Source organism: Hyaena hyaena, unplaced genomic scaffold (genome assembly GCF_003009895.1).
Source record: "Hyaena hyaena isolate Hyena2069 unplaced genomic scaffold, ASM300989v1 scaffold_857, whole genome shotgun sequence".
NCBI lineage: Eukaryota > Metazoa > Chordata > Mammalia > Carnivora > Hyaenidae > Hyaena > Hyaena hyaena.
In genome coordinates this window covers 382034-403681 of record NW_024081490.1, presented here as the reverse complement: position 1 = coordinate 403681, position 21648 = coordinate 382034, and the positions used below count along the sequence as shown (strand labels likewise).

At 46.2% G+C, this 21648-nt stretch overlaps 1 protein-coding gene across 1 annotated transcript; it reads right to left on the bottom strand.

Annotated features, from left to right (window-relative positions):
• Positions 1-12980: 12980 nt before the first annotated feature.
• PRDM8 (PR/SET domain 8) lies at positions 12981-20774 on the bottom strand. Its single transcript, XM_039220017.1, has 5 exons — positions 20690-20774; positions 19523-19659; positions 17002-17222; positions 15780-16011; positions 12981-15366 (listed from the first exon to the last, which is right to left on the bottom strand). Exons 3-5 carry the CDS (start codon positions 17218-17220, stop codon positions 13754-13756), a joined length of 2064 nt encoding a protein of 687 aa, XP_039075948.1. The 5' UTR covers positions 17221-17222; positions 19523-19659; positions 20690-20774; the 3' UTR covers positions 12981-13753.
• Between the last annotated feature and the right edge of the window lie 874 nt (positions 20775-21648).

Here is a 21648-nt window from a genome sequence, read left to right as displayed (position 1 = left end):
TAAGTGATGTGAGGCAGCCATATAATCCGACAGAATAAAGAATGTTTCACTTTATTTACTGAATTTTTATCTCTGAAATTAGGTATATCTGGTTACTAAACTATTTTTATCAAAAAAGCAATAGAGGAGAGATAGTTGTTCATTCTAAGAAGGCAGATAGTTTCCAGATTTGTGATGGTGACTTAGAACATTATTTTCTGCTGTTTTGCTTATTTAAAAAAGGAATAAATGGGCAACAAATACCACAAAATGCATCTAAGAATAAACATTACTAAAGACACCATACAAAGAGTTTCTAGGAAGCAAAAATGAGACATTAGAAGTCTCTTCTGTTCCTCCTAGTTGTTAAAAGCAACTTTCCCAGACTTTATTCAGAATAAATGTGCTCTAGGAAATTAACTTTCTTTGTCTGTCTTTCTTTCTTTCTTTCTTTCTTTCTTTCTTTCTTTCTTTCTTTCTTTCTTCCTTCCTTCCTTCCTTCCTTCCTTCCTTCCTTCCCTCCTTCCTTCCTTCTTTCCTTCCTCCTTTTTCTTCTCCCCACCTCCTCTTCCCTCCTCTTCCCCTCCCCTTCTTTCTTCTTGTTCTTCTGCATCTGCTTCGATGGGATAGAAGAAGGAAGAAAAAAAGGAATTTACTAGAAATAACATAATAAGACTTCCTGAGTACCTTATTTCTAGACAAAGTCTCAAGCAGAAGTTTGATATCAATCTTTTCTATGTCCTCTATTTTATTAGTGCTTATATGAATGCAGTTTTTCACATCTAATTATTTAAAAGTTGAATGAATCTAACCAATTACCTTCCTGTAGTATTTCATGACACCTGCTAATTTAGCATACTTCTTTATGTCCCATAGACACATTGATATTTTCACATGAAGCCCCTCCTATTTGAAAAGGAAAGACTTCTGTTTTTATGCTGTAGAGAAAGAGATTGTATCCAAGAATTTAAGTAAATAATGTGATAACTTAAGCTCCCCAAATTACATCATTTGAAATAGGACCTTTCCAGAGGGCATACACATAGTAGGGTTAACTACTTAAGGCTTGTGACATTCTTGGGACATACCCAGGCTATTAAAAGGGAAGTGTCCTTAAACTCTCCTTTCCTTTCTTGGCCTATGGTAAGAAAGACTTATAGAATTACCAAGTGGTTAACGTCATCCTTCATGCTTATTAAAGGTCAGCAACAGTAAATCAGTTAATAGCAACCTTCTAAAAGTTTAGGACAGGAAACAATAAAGGATGCTATAACCAAAGAGAAGCTGCAAGGATAACTTAGCTGGATAGAATGTAATTGCAGAAGTTAAAATTAGCCAGGTCACCTTACTCTTAGGGGAAAAAAAACCCCTGGGAACCTGGCAACCAAATAAATAGATGGGAACTTCCTTCCCATTAATAAGCTTCTTTTAGTTCTATGCTGCAATGTTATTCCAAAGGCACACACCTATTAACTCACCAACACTGTTCCCTAAACTAAGTTGGGTACTCACATAATTATTCAAAAGACCCTGAGCATAATAACTATAAGTGCATAATATAGATATATGATCTGATCATATTAGAATTGAAAATATCTGATCAGTTATGTAGGTCAATACCATTCTTTTTCCTGATAAGGAAACAGGTCCAGAGCTGTGGCTTGTCCAGGTTTAAACACATAGTCGTTTACTATGCTTCTAACCTGTGCATAGTAAATATTCATTATATTTGTCTGTAAATACTTTTGTCATTTTAGCTAAATGACAAAACCTTGAGAAAGACTATGCTCAATGTAATCACTCAGCATATAGCAGTAGCACATGTATATGAGTAGTTGCTAAATAAAAATAAAGAATACATAACTTAAAAGTTAAAAATGCTAAAACAGCTAAATGTGGAAGACATCACTTAATTAACAAAGTATAGTTACTCATGATCAAAGAATATTTTTAAACATTTCTTGTACTAACCATTTTGTGGTTTAAAAATTGAACATGGGGCGCCTGGGTGGCTTAGTCGGTTAAGCGTCCGACTTTCGCTTAGGTCATGATCTCACGGTTCGTGGGTTCGAGCCCTGCGTCAGGCTCCTGACTGCCGGCTCAGAGCCTGGAGCCTATTTCAGAGTCTGTCACTCCCTCTCTCTCTGACCCTCCCCTGCTCACGCTGTCTCTCTCTCTCTCCTAGAAATAAATAAAAAAACATTAAAAAAAATTTAAAAAAAATAAAAATTGAACAACCAAAAGATTCAACCTATTTTCCACTAGGTGGCAATATATCTTTTTCTTTACAGTCTAAAATATGTTTTTCCAGGGTATGATGAAAATACTTGAGTAGTTTCTCTTTGAGTAGACCCAATTGAAAATTAAGACTAAGAAAATCTTAAGAGGGAGGCATGAGAAATTAGAGATATATTGGATAGGCGACAGGGTTGTCTTATAAAACCCAGAATTAAAAATAAAATAATAAATTCTGTTTCATGTATGCTCATAATTAAAATTTACATTAAATTTACATGACCACATTAAAAATTTGGTAGTAATTTATTGTTTAATTAAAATCAGCCTTGCTATTTATGATTAGTAGCCAAAAGCCCTGGAAATTTTCTTAGTGCTGTCAACTTAAAAACATCATCTTCAAAATTAGGTCATAGTATTTTAAACTGTGTTACTTATTTCTACAGCTTATCTTTAATCAGGGCTGTGAAAAAATACTCATTAAATCATTTTCTTTTTAGTTCATTTGTGTCCGTACAAGAGATAAATTGGTTCTGAACAATAATAAGACAAACTATTTTCTTTAAAGTCAATTAGGTTTCCAAAAACTATTCAACTAACGTATTTGTTTGCTGGGACCATCATAGCACAACACCACACACTGGGACTCAAACAATAAAAATTTATTTTCTCACAATTCCAGAAGCATAAAAGTCCAAGGTCAAGATGCTGACAGTGTTGGCTTCTTTTAAGGCTTCCCTTTTTGGAGCAGATTGCAGCCTTCCCCTTCTACCCTTATGTGGTTGTTCCTCTGTGTTGTCTACGCCCTAATCTCCTCTTACAAGGACAGCAGTTACACCGGATTATAGCCCATACGACCCTCTTTCACCTTAATTACTCCTCTAAAGTCCCCATCTCCAAATACGGTCACCTTCTGAGGTACTAGGGGCTTAGGACTTCCACATATGAATTTGAGGAAGTGTTGATATGAATATGAATATCAGCCCATATTTCTAAACGGAGGAACTGTGGTATAGAACCAAGATTAAAAATCAGAGTTCTAGACCTAAGGAAAGATCTTAAAGATGATCTAATCCGCTGATTCTCACCCCCTACCACACAAAAGAACTTTTAAAGCACAGCCACGCCTGGTCCCCCACCCGGATATTCTGATAAACTGATTTGGAGTGGGACCAGTCAAGAGTACTTTTTAAAACTCTCCTAGTGTTTCTTTTTTTTTTTTTTTTTTAATGTTTTTTATTTATTTCTGAGAGAGACAGCGTGACAGCGTGAGCAGGGGAAGGTCAGAGAGAGAGGGAGATACAGAAACTGAAGCAGCCTCCAGGCTCTGAGCTGGCAGTCAGCACAGGGCCGCACGCGGGCCTCGAATCCACGAACCCGTGAGATCATGACCTAAGCCGAAATCGGAAGGTTAATGGACTGAGCCCCCCAGGCGCCCCCTTGTGTTTCCAATATAAGACTACAGTGGAGAACCACCGGTTTAGACAGCTAGTTCCCAAAGGTGGGTAGTGAATCATACAGAGAGTTTGTTAAAATACAAATTCTTATACATTGGCTACTGCTGCCTTCATTCTGAATCTCCAGAAAGGGATCCAAATACATTTATCAAGTGCCCTAGTAACTATAATAAACCCAATGTCTGAGAAGCTCTGATCTAGTGTAACTCTCATTTTACAGGTGAGAGGACTGGAGGCTGAAGAAGTTAGTTCATGCAAGGTCACACAGCTGGGGAATGGCAGAGCCAGAAGGAGATTAGACATTAGATCTCCTGAACTTTAACCTAATTATTTTAGCAGGATTCTCTGTGCTAATGAAGAACTGTATGGACCTAAAAGGATCCTTTAGCTCTGGCCCAGCATCTGGCTGTACCTATCCTTGAATTTAAGCATCTCCTGACAAATCTAGAAGCCCTGTAGGCTAGGACAAAATTATTATAGCTATGTTTACATTTTAAAAATGCATTTCAGGAGCCCATAACCTGTTCAGGGATAAAGGGCAACATCAGAGCCGATGCGTGCTGCACTCACTACCTCTGGTGATACCAGGCTCTTCTGGCCCCACCCCCTCAGATTTAGACCTGAGTCCCTAACGAGATGGAAGTACAAGTTAGCAAACTCAGATGAAGCCAGCAGAGGAGCGGTCTGTTTCCGGGGCACCAGGAGCTTCAGCAGTCGGAGGTGGTGGCTTAGATTCATTAACTGTGAGAAAGTGGCAATCTCTGTGCAGGCATGGGCTGTCAGAGAAGCAGGGCTGGTTGACTGGTGAGTTGGAACAGGGAGCAAACTGTTACTTTAAGAGATTGTCAATTCTGTGGCTTTTATCCATGCGTAGAGAGAGTTCTTGGGAGGTTAGTGTCAGAGCCTGATGAGGGAAGATCATGAACAGACATCTGCAAATAGTTGTAACACAATTTTAGAAAACCCCAAATTATGGAAACCCCCAAATAGAAAGCAAACCCCTCAAGGGGGTGATGATCCATGAACATTTAAAAATTTTTCATAGGGGCACCTGGGTGGCTCAGTTGTAAGCATCTTTGGCTCAGGTCATGATCTAACGGTTTGTGAATTTGAGTCCCACATCAGGTGAGCAGAAGCCCCACTTTGGGTGAGCCCTGCTTCTCTCTCTCTCTATCTCTACTGGGACTCTCTCTCTCTCTGTGCTCCTTACTCATTTGCGCCCTCTCTCTCTCAAAAAAAAAAATAATAAAATGAATTAAAAATTGTCCATAAAGATTTAACTTAAAAGTTTTCTTAAGTAGAGGCTTTCTTATGCACTTATGCATTTTTATTGTTGTTTATACTAATGACTCAGGCCTGAATGGGAAAGAAAGGGCAAAATGTTGACATGTTATGAATCACCAGAAATTGAAAATTGATCCAAAACAAAGATAGAGCATCACTGAAGATTTAAAAACAAAAACAAAAAACTTTTGCTGTATATTTATAACACCATAATTCTATTTAGGCTCAGTATTTCAGAAACAGCAAGGTTCTAGGCTGAGGTACTCATATATTTTAATTTGTTTCCATAAGGCTACAGTGTTTTTCAAAGTGTGGATCAAGAACCACCTACTCTAGGGGCATCTGGGTGGCAAAGTCAACTGAATGTCCGAGTTCTGCTCAGGTCATGATCTCAGATTTATGAGTTCAAGTCCCTCTTTGGGCTTGCTGCAGTCAGCACAGAGCCTGCTTCTTCAGATCCTCTGTCGCCTTCTCTCTGCCCCTTCCTGGCTCTCTCTCTCTCTCTCTCTCTGTCTCAAAAGTAAGTAAACATTTTTTAAAAAATCTTGCTCTAGAATCCCCTAGGATGATTACTTAAAACACAAGATTCTGGGTCCCTAATGAGGTCTACTCAATTTCTGGAAGTGCATCTGGGAATCTGCATTTGTAACAGGTCGTAGATGACTTAGAGAGATCTCTTCCCCAAGGAATACTCGTCTATAATGTCCTATAGATATAATTGCTTTTCTGGGAAATAATACTTTTCTATTATCACTGCTCTGTGAGCTCTTAATATCTATCATTTCCAGTGAAAATTTCCGAGAATGGGTGTTTCAGGGAAATTATCTTCTTTTGGAGTTGTTTCCTTAGAGTCAATAAGATTGTAAAGCCATTATCAGAGGTCCTCTCTTTTCAGTATCTTTCTCTCTTTTGCCAGTTGACCATGCTCCTGGGTCCCTGAGCAGGCTGTTGTGAAGAGTTATGAGAGGACTCAGAAACTGTACATAGTAAGCCTTAAATTTCTTCTCCTGAAATGTGTTCAAAAGAAAGCCACCAATCCAGAGAAGAGAGAAATCTGTGGTATCTGAAATCCCAAGTCCTTCTTTCTAAGCTGTCATAAAATTGGCTTAATACCAGGTTACCTGGCCGGCTTAGTTGGTAGAGTATATGACTCAAGATCTTGGAGTTGTGAGTTTGGGCCCTATGTTGGGCGTGAATCTTACATTAAAAAAAAAATTGAACTAGTACCAAAATAAATGTATTGGAATATTTAAAGGATACAAGAAATTCAGATGTGAGCTGCTGGCAATCATGTAACTTGATGAAACTTGTTTTACCATGCTATTATCTTTACTATGCATGGAATTCAATTTTTGAGAGGTAAGTTTTCTAAATATCTCTCTGGTTTTATGTTTAGGCATGTTTGGAAGCTTAATAAATACTTTCAAGTGCAGCCTCAAAATAAAAAGAAAAAAACTTTTGATTTGGAAATTGTTTCAAGCATTATCACCCCAGGAAGGGCAGTTCTGCTCCAGTTTAAGGCCTCATCCTTCTTAAGACTGTTTCAAAAGTAGAAATGGAGCTCAAAGTAAATGAATGGAGGGAAAAATACTTTCATGTAAATTCAAATGCTTTTTCTTTGCTCTCTACTCACTCCAGTGGGAATTTCGTATATCACCCCTTTGCTGGAGGGGAAAGGACTAAGGAAGATCTAATAAAGCCTAAAGGCAGTGGCAGCTGAAGAAGGAATTCAGAGAGCAGATCACATGTCTATGAGTATAAGCTTCGTGGCAGTCACTATTTACCTCTACGAGCCCTGCTAAAGCAAATCGTTTTACCTGTACCCTCTCCAGAAGCATTTTAATGGAAACTTCTAATTTACCCCTCTTTCCAAAAAGAGCTCTGCAATAATATTCCCTTTATTTTCTTTCCTCCACCCTCATTTGGCTCCCACACTGAACCCCTAAGCCTACAGAAGCGTACGGATACTAAGGTTTTTTTAACTGAATGATTTGCGTCGATTTCTGGGCTGGGTGTCGCTGTTAGGCTATGTTTGTCTTTCTCAAAGACCCAGTGAAATCTTGCCAGAGGGGAAAACAGATCTTAATTCATTTGTTTGTCTGGGAGAAAAGAAGTCATCAAAAGCTTTTTTATTTTTTTAAAGTTTCACACTTCACAAAAAAGTAACTAACCACAGAAAAAGCTACTATGAGTTCTATGAGGGATGGTGTAACCCTGGCATACCCATCCAGAGATGAATCCCCAGACAAGAGTGTAATCACACTACATTTCTCCAGATTTCAACCCCCAGAGCAGATGTGCTCTGGGATCCTGGTCAAGAGTGAGACTGCTTTCTGGATTCCTCCCCTGAAACCCACACTTCTGCTTTTCTCCAGAGGTGGGGGGGAAGGATGAGAGGAATTTGGAATTGGTAGCCGGACATATGCAGATAAGTGAAGGGATAAAAAACTGATAGTTATGTTTGTCTGATGATTTTTTTCTTCCAAATCTCATTCCTTTTCTCGGTTCACACACACACACAAATCTTAATATTTCTCTGAAGAACTTATTCCCTTTAGAATTTAGGAGAAAGAAGAAGGTATTGTATGCGTCCTTCAGATCTCTTTAAAATCCAGGAAATGTATAATAAAATAACGCATTATAGCTTAAGGTCCATTTAAAAACATGAAGAAACTTGAGCTGGAGTCAAGGTTCCCTGCCAGATCGAAATCAAAATCAGACCAGCTTTTACTCCCACTTCTGCTTAAAAATGACCAAAGATCACTCCAGGAAATTAAAATCACAAAGGACCTTCTTATACAGGTGATAAAGCATCCTAATCACCTGAGAAAGGTAAGTTGAGGCTAAAAGTATATCTCTTTCACCAACAGGGAAGACAGTCATGTATAATAAGTGAAAAGCTTCTACGTGAATGATTTGGTTTGCTAATCAAGACACAGTTGTGTGATAAGACCAAAGGTGGTATTATTCACAAGTTCAAGTAAAATAAACTGAGATGCATGCATGGAAAGGCCACAAATTTTGGAGCAGGCCTTCCGACTTAGAAGCCATTATTCTTCCCATTACTGTGAATTACTGTGTATTAGATCTTTCTGTTCCAAGATGACAGCCATACTCACCACACAATCCCAAAACACAAACGAGTGAAGCCTTAGCAGTCTCCTTCTTGGGTAGGTTGTGAGAATTAAGCCCAATCAATATAATGCAAAGTATTGAGAACAGTGCCTGCCTGTTGTGTGCCTGTGTATGTGTGTACTAAATTGGATATGTACACTTTTATATATAAGTGTATATGTGTGCATGTATCTGTATATATATGCCATGTGCACAATCATGCATACATATATACGTTTCAGTACACACACACATACACACATAACTTGAAAGGGGATAAGTAAACAATAATGAATATAATAACCAGGTTAGCCATTTAAATAGGACACTTAACCAGATTTCTAACCCAATAGATTTTTTTAAAAGATTCTTTTAATAGAACTTTTTCTTCAGTTTCCTCATCACTGGAGAATAGATGTGTTTCTGGAAAGTTTTAAGTTCTTATTTTTTATTTAAAATTTTTAAATGTTTTTTAAATTTATTTCTGAGAGAGAGAGAGAGAAAGAGAGAGAGAGAAACACCCTGAGGAGGGGAGGGTCAGAGAGAGTGGGAGACACAGAATCCAAAAAAGGCTCCAGGCTCTGAGCTGGCTGTCAGCAGGCTCGAATCCACAAACCATGAGATCATGACCTGAGTGGAAGTTGGACGCCCAATAGACTGAGCCACCCAGGCGCCCCTAAGTTCTTATTTTTAAAATATTTTTAAATGTTTATTTAATTTTGAGAGAGACAGAGACAGAGTGCAAGTGGAGGAGAGGCAGAGAGAGAGAGAGGGAGACACGGAATCTGAAGCAGGCTCCAGGCTCCAAGCTGTCAGGATAGAGCCCAAAGCAGGGCTTGAACCACAAACCATGAGATTTTGACCTGAGGCAGAAGTTGGACACTTAACCGACTAAGCCACCCAGGAGCCCCTGAAAAGTTTTAATTCTAATTTAAAGTAAGAAAAGCAAAAGTTACCTTAAGGATGGGATCTATGAAACAGAAAGGCGGAGCATCTTTTCTCCCTGCCCCGCCAGCCAGATCACAAAGCCAGGCGCATTCAGACCCACTAGTCTAAGACATGTCTCCCAGCTTCAACATTCTAGGCCTAACATTCTAGGCCTCATGGCCTGCCTGTCAACCAAAATGCACGTGGGAGAGAAAAAGGAGGTGACCCAGCTTCTCACTCCATTCCCAGGGGTCCAGAAAACTTCTGGGCAGGCTAAAGGTTTTACACCTCGAGGAGGTACTTTTGCACCCTCAAGGGAAGACAATGACATTTCCAAGCAAGGCCAAAAGCATATCAGTTCAAAAGCCAGGCCAACAGCTTCTTCTCCCAAGAGGAACTTGTTGTAGAGGGCTGTGGAGGAGGGGGGGAGGGGAGGAGGGAACTGGCACATGTCTATCTCTTTGAATCCCTGGTTCAGGTGTGGGGGGAGTCTTCAATGCCCAGTAAATTGACAGTGAAGTCTCCTATTGGGCTGGTGCTGCTGAGGTAAGAGTGGTGTTGCCTGGATGGCTGAGAATCAAGGGCAGGCTTCTTCATAAAACTCCAGGAATGATCTCAAATCTTCAGAAATGCTAGAGACATGGAGGTGAGGGGGGATTGAGGGAAGGGGAGACAGAAGATACCATGGTATGAGCCAATAATGATTTCAGAACAAGAGATTGGGCAAGGAGAGAAAAAGAAAGAAAATCTAAATCTAACCACCACCCCCACCCCTGTCCCGCACCTCCTGGGGCCTATCCTTACTCGCCAACTAGCCCCAAGCTCCGTCAGTCCACAGTGGTCTGCTCCAGGGACCGGTCTATGGCTCTCCGCAAGGTCTTGACTGGCAAGGGGGTGTGCACGGATAGTGGGTGGAGAGAGAGAGAGACAGACAGACGAGACAGAGAGAGACGGGAAGCTCCGAATCCACCGGGCAAGTCCCCTTTGGGGCTTGGATCCTCGGAATCGGGATGCGGGGGGGACGTAACCTGACCAGTTACTGGGCAACGCGCCTAAGGAAGAAGCCGCGAGGAGGGAAAGCTTAATAGAGGAAGGGATGCAGGCGGTGCATCGCTGTTCAGAGATCGGGAGTGGGAGAGGGAAAATGCAAAACCCGGACTAGAACACCCGTCCCTCACCTCCACCCCGCCCACCGCGGCGCGGAACCGCGGCGGCAGACTGGTGCTTGAAACAGGCGCGATTGGCGAAGACTGCGAAACTTGAGCCTCCAGGGGCCGAAGAACCTAGAAGTGGACCCGGGACTTTGGGAACTTTTCTCGAGGGGGTCGGGTTTCGGTCTCCCCTCTGCAGCGCCTTCGTAACAGGTGCAGAGATCTGCGGGTCTTCTGGGGCCCTCCAGTTGTGCAGCCTATGGGCGTAGACTATAACCTGCAAGCAGATCCTGGAAAGTACAGGCGCCCCCCCCCCTTCTCCCCGCCCTTACGGTACCCCCCGCTGACAATAGCCAAAAGAGGAGAGAATTCGGAATCTGCTCAGAGAGCACTCTTGGAGATCGAAGGCCCTAGGCACCCAGTAAATCCCAGGTATTCTGCCCCCGACTGGGATAAAGCAAATACTGGAGCGGCAACCGGTCGGTTTCCCTTCCCCCCGCGCGTCTTCAGAACCTTCAGCCTCAGGACTATGAGCTCAGTCCACCTGCCCGGACTTCAGCTGAGCAACACAGCTGCAAGCCTGCATGACCCTGTGACCTTGTTACCTTTGCAGGTGTGTGAAGACATCTATGCCCATGGCTTCAGCCAGAGACCTCAGATAGCTGGGCAGATGGGTAGGCTTATGGAATATTAAAAAGTCTCATCTGAGAAAGTTCAGAGATAGAGTTAAGATACATCGAAAAGCTTGAAAATGCAGCATTAAACTAAAAACATTTCTCAGTTTGCCTTGGCTGAAGGCAAACTAGCTCTGGGCACCTTTCCCCTACTCATTCCCGCCAAAAAGTCTCATGGGCAAATCGATCAGCACAGGGGCCCAGCCCTAAAGTGTCTGCCAGGAACACACCTACCTGGATTGCCTGGGTGGAAGCTCAGCCAAGATTCAGCTTTCTTCCTGATTGTGTGATTAAATTAACGATCATATAAAATAAGGGAAATCCATAGGTATCCTTCAAACTATATGCTTCCAGACTTTACAAAAAAACAGCATCTGCTTACCTTTTCCTAGACCTAAGTTCATCTCTGAATGTCCCTTAGGTAACAAAGCCATCTAGTGAAGAGGGGACTCCTGACGACTGGATCAGAAACATAGAGGCATTTAAGTTTTGAAGGGTTCTGTTTGTTTTGGAAAGTGAGGCCCCAAGCAACCTGTGTTGTTGGTTAGTGGGCTGGTTTTAACGATACTTTTGCTCCAAAGATCCACCAGGATCCCAGGTATGGGCATTTTAGTTTGCCTCTCAAGCACTGTGATTTAAGGATCTCTTGAGGCCCATGTTTCATTTGCCCCTAAATACTTTTCTCACTTCTTGCCATTGAATTTGCTTCATGACCATTCTTGGTCTTTTCTCTACACATCCCCCTTTAGATTTAATTGGGACCTGATTCACCCATTACCAAAAATAATTCCCATTGCTAAGAGTAATTTAATCTGCCTCACTCAACGTGTGCATGAGAAAACTAAGATGCAGTTAAATCAAATGATGCCAATTGTGATGCAGAGTCATGTTAGACATGAATAGCAGTTAGAACTGAAATTTTGGTGTTCTCATTCCACTTACTGGGGATTAGTGTTTCACATCATCCAACTGTTGCCTGTGAAAACTGAGAGCAGGCCTCAGAGTAATGTAGCACAGAACAGTCCTTAGATGATAAGAAAGTCAACCCACTTTTTTGCCAAACAGGGTTCACACTGTGGATACAATTCTTTGCCCTAACCCTGGTCTTGATCCCTGCCCTAATCATAACTTGTTCTGTGGTCACCTTAAGATGATGAAGGCTTTAAAATTCTTTTAGAGGAGGTACCATTGAATGCCTTCAATGAGACAATATGCAAGTTTCCCATTGCAGGCTTTTTCACAATGTCCCTCTGGCATAAGGGAGGGCTGGCAAGATGTGGAGGAGGGGAAAAATGGGAAAGGATACCTCCTGTGATAGATAAATCAGTGTAATATCTGTTAGGAGAGTGTTTGTGGAGTGACTCAAGATGAGAATGGGTTAAATGCATGCTACCCTAAGAACTAAAGGTTCATCGTTCATGTGCACCTAATGGTTGCTGAAATTCTTAACTAAGAATTGTCAATATATGAAGAATACAGAGAGACTTTTCATAAGCGGAAGAGCCGGAAGAGGAGGAGAGTTATCAAATTCCACTGTTTGGTAATGCTCCGGGACTGGTCCTCCCACCCCACCCCACAAAGGCTGTGCAGTGCACCTGCTCAAGCCTTTAGAAGGAAAGCTGAGCCCTACGATACACAGATTACCATGGTCATTTCACCTTGGTTTCTAAATAAACTCCCCCATTGGGCCTGCTAATGGGCATCGACAATGCTGAAGGGATCTAAAGGACAGGATACTCCTCTATGTAGGCATCACTTAGTAGAATTAAGATGGGTCTCTCATCTGGCTTCTCTGATCAAGGCCTGAAAACTGTCTCTGGCCACTCGTGAAGATGCTAATTACCCTAGTGCTGAAAAGAATGCTGACATCCCACTGCCAGGTGAGCTTCATGGCAGACATCTTTGTCTAAATGACTTGTCCTCCTGTGAAGAAGACCACCACTTTCCAGCTAAAGATTTTCCAAACAACGATCAAGCTTTGACTTCTCACTTTTAGGCTCAGTATTGGCTTAGAGTGAATAAATATAAGTGGGACAGGGTTAATTATCTTCTTTTGCTATCTCTTTTCTTCAGAGACTCAATGAAAATAGGTGGTATCTACTCAAAGTGCAGCCCTTAGCTACAAAACAAGTATTTAAAAACGCTTTCCAAATAATTGCTTTGAAGAAAATAGTCATTTATTGTCAAAGCATCCAACATACCTGGATAATCTATAAAGTTTAATAAATCTTTCCAGGGATAAAAGAAACACATAACTATTCAGACTCCATTTCACTGGCACAAAATTACACTTTGTATTAAAAGGAAATACATATTTACATAATGATGACATTCTTCATTGAAGTCCATAATCATTTCATGATACATGCACTTCCCCCTGGAAACTTAAATTGAATGGTGACCCCTTTTTATTTATTTTATTATTTTTGTAAGAACACAAACTGTCATCAAGAAATGCAGAAAGCATCTCACCTTCCTCCTTTACTTTATATCTAAAATAAATTTTGCCCTTACATATAATTATTACATCTAAACCGTAAGTGCTTAATAATTTAAGTAGAAACGTATGACAAATGCATCAATATGTTGCAATATATGACATTTTTAAAAATGTACCTTTGTTTTTGGAAAGTGAAAATGCGTGCATTCAAAAGAAAACCCCTCGAACAACCCACCGAATCAAAAATCCACCATCCTGTCTTTTGTGCGTGCGCGTGTGTGCGTGCGCGTGTGTATAATGCCGGTCTCAGGTAAACGGGTCAGTGAGAAGGTTGGGGGGTGGGGCAGGTGTATGTGTGAGTGTGTGTGTGTTTCTGTCTCCGGGTGCGAAGTTTCAGGTCACAAGGAGGTGGTGGATGTCCTCGCGTGTTTTCCCTGTAGGTGGCTTGACTGTGAGTGTGCGCGCGCGTGGAAAGCTAGGGTCCCTTCCGTGTCAGTTATGCGAGGTCATGTGCCTGGAGAGGTGGTGGCGCTCCCTGAAGGACTCATTGCAAATGGGGCACTTGAGTTTCTCCTCCCGCCGCCGCTTCACCAAGGGCTCCATCGCGTACTCCTTTTTGTGATGCGAGCGCATGTGGTACACCAGGTCGGAGGTCATGCGGAAGGAGGCGTTGCACTTGGCACACCAGTTCTGCGCGGGCAGACACAGGGAGGTGAAGGAGGGCGGCAGCAGCGTGAGCGCCGAGGGCAGCTGCAACTGCAGGGGCCCCGCGGCCGCCGCCGCCGCCGCCGCCGCCGCGGCCGCCGAGCTCTTGGGCCAGAAGGCGGTGGCGTAGAGGAAGGGGTTCTGCTTGGGCAGGCCGCCGCCGCCGCCGCTCGGCAGGGCCCCGCAAGCTCCGTTCAGGTCCGCCGCGCCCTGGAGCTTCACGGCCAGAGGGTCGGAGGCGGCGGGGTAGAGTCTGGTGGGGCCCACGCCGTCGCCGGGGTGGCACGGCTCGAGCGCGCTCAGCTTCTGGCCCAGCACCAGCGGGGACAGCTGGGAGAAGGAGCGCGCCGGCTGCGAGAAGGCGCTCTTGCGCTCGTCGGACGCGGCGCCCTGGCCGCCGCCCGCGCCGCCCGCGGCCCCGCCGCCCGCGCCGCCGCCCGCCGCGTTGCCGCCCGCGCCGCCCAGCTGCGGCACCGAGGTGAAGGCGCTGCCGCGCGCCGGGCTGCCGCCCTCCAGCCGGCTGGGCAGCGGGCCCCCGGGCCGCGGGGCCAGCAGCTTGTCGGCGCCGGCCGGCGAAGCGGCCGCGGGCGTGGAGGAGCCGCCGCCGCCGCCGCCGCCGCCGCCGCCCGCGTCCGGGTCCTCGGCGGCCGCGCCCCCGCCGTCGGCGGCCGCGTCCTCCTGCAGCCCGGCCGCCCGCGCCGCCTTCTTCACCTCCACGAAGGCGCTGCGCTTGGCCTCGCCCGTCTCGGGGCTGGGCGGCGCGAAGAGGCGGCCGTTCTCCTCCAGGCTGAAATAGCTGCCCGAGGCGCGGTACTGCTGCGGCGTGCACACCAAGTCCTCCTTGGAGGCGGGCAGGGGCCGCTCGGCGAAGCGACCCCGGGGCCCCGCCAGCCCCACGCCACCGCCCCCCTCCGCCGCCTCCTCCGGGAATTTCCTCTTCCCCTTGCCGCCGCCCGCGGCGTTGCCGTCGGGACTCAGCTCCGCCTCCTGGTGGCCGCCGCCGCCGAGGCCCCGCACAGGGGAGCAGCTGTTGCCTCCCCCCGAGTTTTCGAGCTCCCGGGCCAGGTTGTGAAAGTCCGTGGAGGGCTTGGCGCCGCCGCCGCCACCTGCCGCGGGCTGGTTACTGCCCTCGGGGGAGGGGGCCGGGTAGTGGTGGATGGGGCCGGCTTTGCCGAACTTGGGGCCGGGGCCCAAGGGCGCCTCCTGTGGCTGCGGCTGCTGGTCTTTGGCACCGCCCCCGCCCCCGTGATCCTTGGTGCCCACGCCGCCGCCTTGCTCTTCTTGGGGGCTGGCATCAGCGCTGTGAAGTCTCTTGGGGCAGCGGAAGCGCAGATGCGCCACGTAGGGGAACTCGAACTGGAAACGTTGGCTGCATTCCAGGCATGTGTAAGGGGACGACCCTGCTTAGTGAGAAAACACCACACACACACACACACACACACACACACACACACACACACGTGCGCGCGCGCACACACACACCACATGATTACTAAGCATCGTCTCCAGACCAGTTTGCCATCACCTTTCCCACAAATCCACCTTCATCTCTCAGGACCTGAGTGCCTGAGAAAAGAGTATCCTGTCCGACCCGATCTAACTGCCCCTCCTGATCTGGGGAGCGGGGGACGGGGGAGGAGTGCAGTCATCAAGCCAAGCGTCTCTGACTCGTCCTCGCCCGTCTGCCGCAGCGCGAAGTTTCCCCCACTGACGCCCTAAGGGAGGAAGGCACCAGTGCGCTCGAGGGAGCCCCCGCCTCCCCGCGTCTTTCGCGCTAGCGAAGGGCCCCGTCGCCGGTCGCAAGCCAACCTACCATTCATTTTGCTGTGGGATCTAGAGGGGTAGAGCAAGAGTAACTCAGTCAGTTCTTTCCCGTACCAAACTAGTAACTCTTCGTCTTTGGCAATCCTGCGGAGAGAGCGGTAAAACAGCTGTCCGTTTTTTATATAGGCTTCAAGGTTCTGTTCCTCTTTATCTCTGGCTGATTGGACAAGACGCAGCCACATGAGACCTTCCGAAGAACCATTTGCTGCTGAGGTGTCTACCTACAGTTTGGAAAAAAGAAAGAATACAAGGAGGGAGGGGGTTGGGCGGGGAGGGAGACTCTCGTGAGAGAATGAAGCCAGAGGAACCAGGCCATTTCCTTCATGTTATTCTTTCCCAAAGAATTATCTGAGCTCAAGCTTAGCCAAGACTCAAGTCGGTACCCATCTTCGTGTTGGTAACCAGGAGGCAAGATAACTGTCCTTTGAAACACTGTATCAATCATATAGAAGAAGCTGTAGTTTTCATACATTGGTGAGAAAATTTTTCCTTACAATTTAAATTAGTATTGATCTCTAGAGAAGTCACTTCTAAATTACCTCACATTACAGAAGTGTGAGGGATTTTGTTTGTTTTTGGAAGTTAAAAAGCAAGCTTAGATCTTAGAAGTTATTCTGTGGCATTGATCCATCTTCCTAATTTTGCCTTAAACAAGTAATAGTTTTTCTTTGTGAAGAAAGAATAGGAAGAGGAAGAATTATACCTTGAAACTCGGATGTACGAATTCAATGTTTTATTGTCAAGCCATTAACGTCTTTATCAAATACAAATTCTGGGTACTAGCTAGCTTACTAGAAAGAGCAACATTTAGGGGAAACTAGGCCTCCTAGGATGGAACACAATTGCACCCAATACTTATAATAAAAGAACTTACAGAGGGTAGTTGCTATGCAAACAGCTTCAACCCTAGTTGAAATCTGCCCCAAAGTTAAGGAAGTTGTGGTCATCACCAGGAAAGCCTAGGACTGAGGCAGCTCGTCAGATATACCTGGCACCCCAAATCAAACTTTGTCATTTGTTCCAGAAATCAGTGGACACTAATTTGAGTTTAATTTTTCTTTTTAAAATTATTTGATGTGTTAAATAGGATGTCTCACATTATTTTACCTCCTACATTCAGAGCCCATCTCAGCTTGTATAAGAATGATTCTGAGTCCATTTTCAACAGGGCATTCCCCTCAGACCCGATGCCGGAGCTGGCCAAGACTTACCCGGAAGATATAGGGGACTGTCCTCTTGTCCGTGGACTTGAGCGCAATGAAAGCTATGCTGTCGTACAGGGAAGTGTGGCTCAGGATGCAGGGACCAAATATGGCATTCTCCGGGATGTCGCAGGTGGTGTAGACGCTGGTAAAAATATCTGTTAGACATTGCTGGACCGCCTTGGCATCTCCATCCCAGATGCCCCGCTGGGTGCCCGAATCCTCCATCACTGGAGACAGATGCATAGGACAAGGCAACAACTTATATTATTCCTTTGGCCTCTATGATTCCAGACAGAACATTTCAGCTCTCAGACAACATTTTCTTGAACTTGCCTGATTTTTGTATAGCTCTTATTTCAAAAATAAAGCCAGTGGCAGATTAAATCTGGCATATTTTGAAAATGACAACTAAGGAGTACTTTCCTCTCCTCCCTCCCCCCACCCGCTTTTTAAAATAATTGGAAGAATGGGATATCAGCGTGGATTGCTCTTGAGAAGGAAAACAGGGCTAGGAAAGAGAGATCGGGGATTTTGCATTACCTTGGGGAAGGATGGGCCAGGATTTGGGACCAGATTAAGGGAGAACGATGGTATACATATAAACATAGATATATATTTTTTACTAGCATGTACTTTCCTGACTGAAAAAAACTTCCAGCCCTTGGGAAAAAACTCTTCTCTCTTCTTACGTATTGAACTGGGTGCCCAGGAGTTGATTTGGATTTTTTTTTTTTCTTCCAAAGAGGGGAGCAGCCTTGGTGAGCAAGCAGAGACAGCCAAGCATGGCGAATGAATTTCAAGTGGAGTGTCTGGGCCACTGATTCTGTGTCAGCTAACCTTTCTCCGCAGCCTACAAGAGGGGACGTCGTATGTCTGCTCATTACCATAATCCAACACTGTCCCTCCGAGGCTTTAATTAAAAGCAGCAAGCAGAGGTAATTATTTTTTTCTCGACATGCTTATTTATGGATGAGGCTGAATCCCAGTTACCTTGTTATACAAGGCGGTGGATTGAGTTGCGTACTTCATGAAGTGAGCAGGTACAGGGCAGGCCTAAAATGTACCCTGGTTGAAATACTGCATGTGCAGTGACTGGTGAATTCTCACTTCCCCAGATATGACCCTGTCTGGCAAGAGGGGGCAGCCCCACTTGTGTAGACCTCTATAGGCTCTCCCAATATCTAATCCACAGCAATTTAGAGAGAGAGTAATGCCCTGATGGAGGGCTCTCGATTAAGCTGTCATAAAGAGACATTTTCCTTCCTTTGCCACTGGACACCCTTCAAAAACTTGTCATTAAAAAAACAAAGCAGGAATTTAAATTCTAAACTGGCTTTGAACTAACTGCATTCTTAACTCTGATTAAAAGACTCCCCCAAGTTGGTTTTTCCCTAATAACATCGAGATAGGCAATAATTTATGTATGCTTTGTATAATTTAAGTAGCAGGAAAGAGTAGACCTAATTCTTTTCCTGAGAAGCTGTTCATTATGGAATAATATGAGTAACGTCCATTTTTATCTTAATGTCTATTAACCAATTAATTTTGCAAATGTGATTACAAGGTAGAGCTTTTTTCTCCCCCTTTCCAGCTAACAGAGCATGAAACTTTGGTCAGCCTCTTTTTCCATTCACTCCGCTACATCCTCCAAATGTCAAGTATTGGGCTGTATCTGCCAGATAGAAATAAGAGAAAATATCCATAAAGTAGAAACTTACGTTATTATATTATAGCATCTATCGCTGGGCATCTTTACCCCACACAAGGTAGCCCTTCTGATCTCTAATTGCAAATTTAAATACGTTAAAAAAAAAAAAAAGCCTTCAGAATCCCTCGTCTCCTTTTCAACGGAATCCTATTCTCTCCTTTTCAGTTTCCTCAATTCAGCGTTTTATGCCTCAATTTCTCTCTTCCCTTTAAAAGTCTCTTTCACACAAGCGTTTCATTGTGCCGGGAGGTCGCCCCGTCACTTCGGGCAACAGCAGGGACGCAATCATTAAAATGCAGTTCTACCTAACAATACGGTGAAAAGATCCTCGCTACGCCGCGCTAATAGGGGTTCGCGTCGCCGCGGCGGCCGCCACGAGCCTGCAGCCACAATGACCGCTGGGCCAGAGCCCGGGCTCGCCGGGCGGCGTGCGGTCGCCTCTGCGCCCAGCCCCTCGGAGCTCCGCAGCCCGCTCGGGCCCCGCGCTCAGCGCCCGGGGGTGGGGGTGGGGGGGGGCGGGACGGTCCTCCGCGGACCCCGCTGGGCTCGCCGAGCGCGCGTCGCTGCCGCCGGCCGCTCGCCCTCCCGGGAGGCAGGCATTGTCTGGCGGCCGCGCGCTCCCCCGTCGCTCGCTTCTCTCGAGAAGTGCTCCCCACCCGCTCCTCCCTTTGTATAATCTTACTGCCAGGAGAGATCCCCTCAACAATTGTGTTCCCCTCGCTTCTGGTTGATGACGAGCCGGACGGCAAAAATTTCCACTCTCCCTAGCCAACCTGCCTTCCTCCCCAGCCCCCTCCCACATCAAAGCAGGACACTCACCGAGAATAAGGTCAGGAACCGATCGCCCAGATAAGGCCACCTGGAACCGGGAGAGGCAATCGAGTGCTTCTTTTGCCTATTGTATCAGTGCATTTCCATGTCAAGAGGTGTTGGTATTGCTGTCTCGTAGGTTGTGCCTAAAGAGAGGAGAGAGAGAGAGAGAGAGAGAGAGACAGAGAGACAGAGAGACAGAGAGAGGGTGAGAGAGATGAGGAGAGAGTAAGAGGGGAGAGAGCGAGACAGCGAGAGCGAGACAGCGAGAGCGCGCGGAGAGAGTTGTACAGATGGACCCGATGCAGTGACTGACTGGCACGCAGACACACACTTTTTGTTTGCTGCACATAATCTGCCCAATGACGCGTGACAGCCCACGTCCCCTCCCTTTAACTCTTTGCTGGGCTGGGCGCTCCCTCCGGCGCCGCCTGCCTCGAAGCGGTGTCCCTGGCCTGCCCGCGCCCCGCAGATCTTGGGCTCCCCAAGTGGCAAAGCCTCTCTGAGCGCAGCCTGGCCCGCGTCCTCCTAAAACTGTGGTCCTCCGGGACTGTGAGGAGGGGGAGATCGGTGTCGAGGTCGGAAAGGGGAGTACCAAAAGAACTGGAGCGGGCCTTTCTCCGTTTCTCTTGGCACTTGGAGAACCTCTGGCAGAGAGCTGGCCGGCCACCCAGCGCGCGCACGGACCCCGTGCACATTTCCCCAGTCTGAGTTTGGTGAAGGGGAGGGGGGTTGCGGATTAGCCCCGAGGGATTCCCTGGCCACCGAGCCGCCGCTGACTTGTGCAGCTAGCTGCCTGAGGGTGATAAAACGGAGCCAGCTCTTCCTTGGAGCGCTCACCCTACCAAGCCCTTCCGAGCAAGATTTCAGAAAGGATGCGCTTTGGTGAGAACTTGGCTCAGTCTCCCCCCTCCCCCACCCCGGATCCGGAGATGGGGTGAGAATGCTGGAGCCGGACGCCACCGGATCGCGGCAGGGGACTTACTGGGGTCCTCGGATCCCAGAACTCGAGTACCTGGGCGGGGGAAGGGGGAAGGGGGAGACGGGTGGGAAGAATCCAGGTTACTAGGCTCAAGCAGTTCTTGCTCTTCCGCTGCCTGGGAGGAAGGTCCCGAGGGGGTCCCATGTTGGGGGCGGCCCGTGTCGGAGGGGGGTAGTCAAAGTAAAAATTATTACCGAGATGGGCTCCGGAGAGCAATTCACATGCAGCCGGCGGTGGAAGAGCGGACGGGGTTGCCGCGGTCGTCTCGGGAGCCTCGTTTGTGCGCTAAGCCACTTAGAGGCGCTGGCTTGTCCCTTTAGTGCAGCAGCTGAAGCTAATGACTTGAGGACTTTAACAGCCTGAAAGTTGACTCCTTCCACAGGGGCCGCAACACATTTTCGCTGGGGAATCTCAGGGTTTTCTTTCACCTTTCAACTCCCAACTCCTAAGGGAAGAAAGACCTTTAGTGTATAGACGGCTCCAATCCTTCAGCCCCACCCACAACACCACTGCTTTGAAGAGGACGAGGTGTTAGCTTTAGGATGAATCATTCTGTAGCCGGCTTAAGTGGACCGAGCAGAACCACAATTTAAGGAGGACACAGCCTCGTTTTTTTGGTTTTTGTTCTTGTTGTTTTTTTTTAATCCAGGGCTGAAATGAGGTAAGTGGTTTGGGGGTTGGCAAAGAGCACCTTAAAAGGAAAGGGTGCGTACAGTATTTGTTTGATCCCCTCTCAGCTGTGAGACTTCCCTCTAAATCCCAGTGGAGCAGCGAAGAGCGCCCTTCTTCGCTGCGCCCGAAATCCAAGGAGGCCAAGGAAGGTTTTTTCTGAGCAATAAAAATGTGGGAGTAGTTTCTCACTAGGTGAGTTCTCTTTTTAATGTCTACCTCCTCCCTACCCCCTCCCCCCCCATTTTCACCGGTCTTGGTTAGCCCTCCTCTCCCCCCCCCCCACATAAGTTCCGAGTTCTTCTGATCAGACGGAGCGACTGCCTCAGTGTAAACTGGGACTCCAGCAAAGAAGGGTTGCAAAAGTCCCATATATTAGGGAGGATGAGGGGAATTTCCCCTTCATTTCCAGGTTAGCTACTGAGTTTCATAGCTTCTTAAACTGCAGTTGTCTTTCATCTTAACCTTTTCATTTCTTTTATGG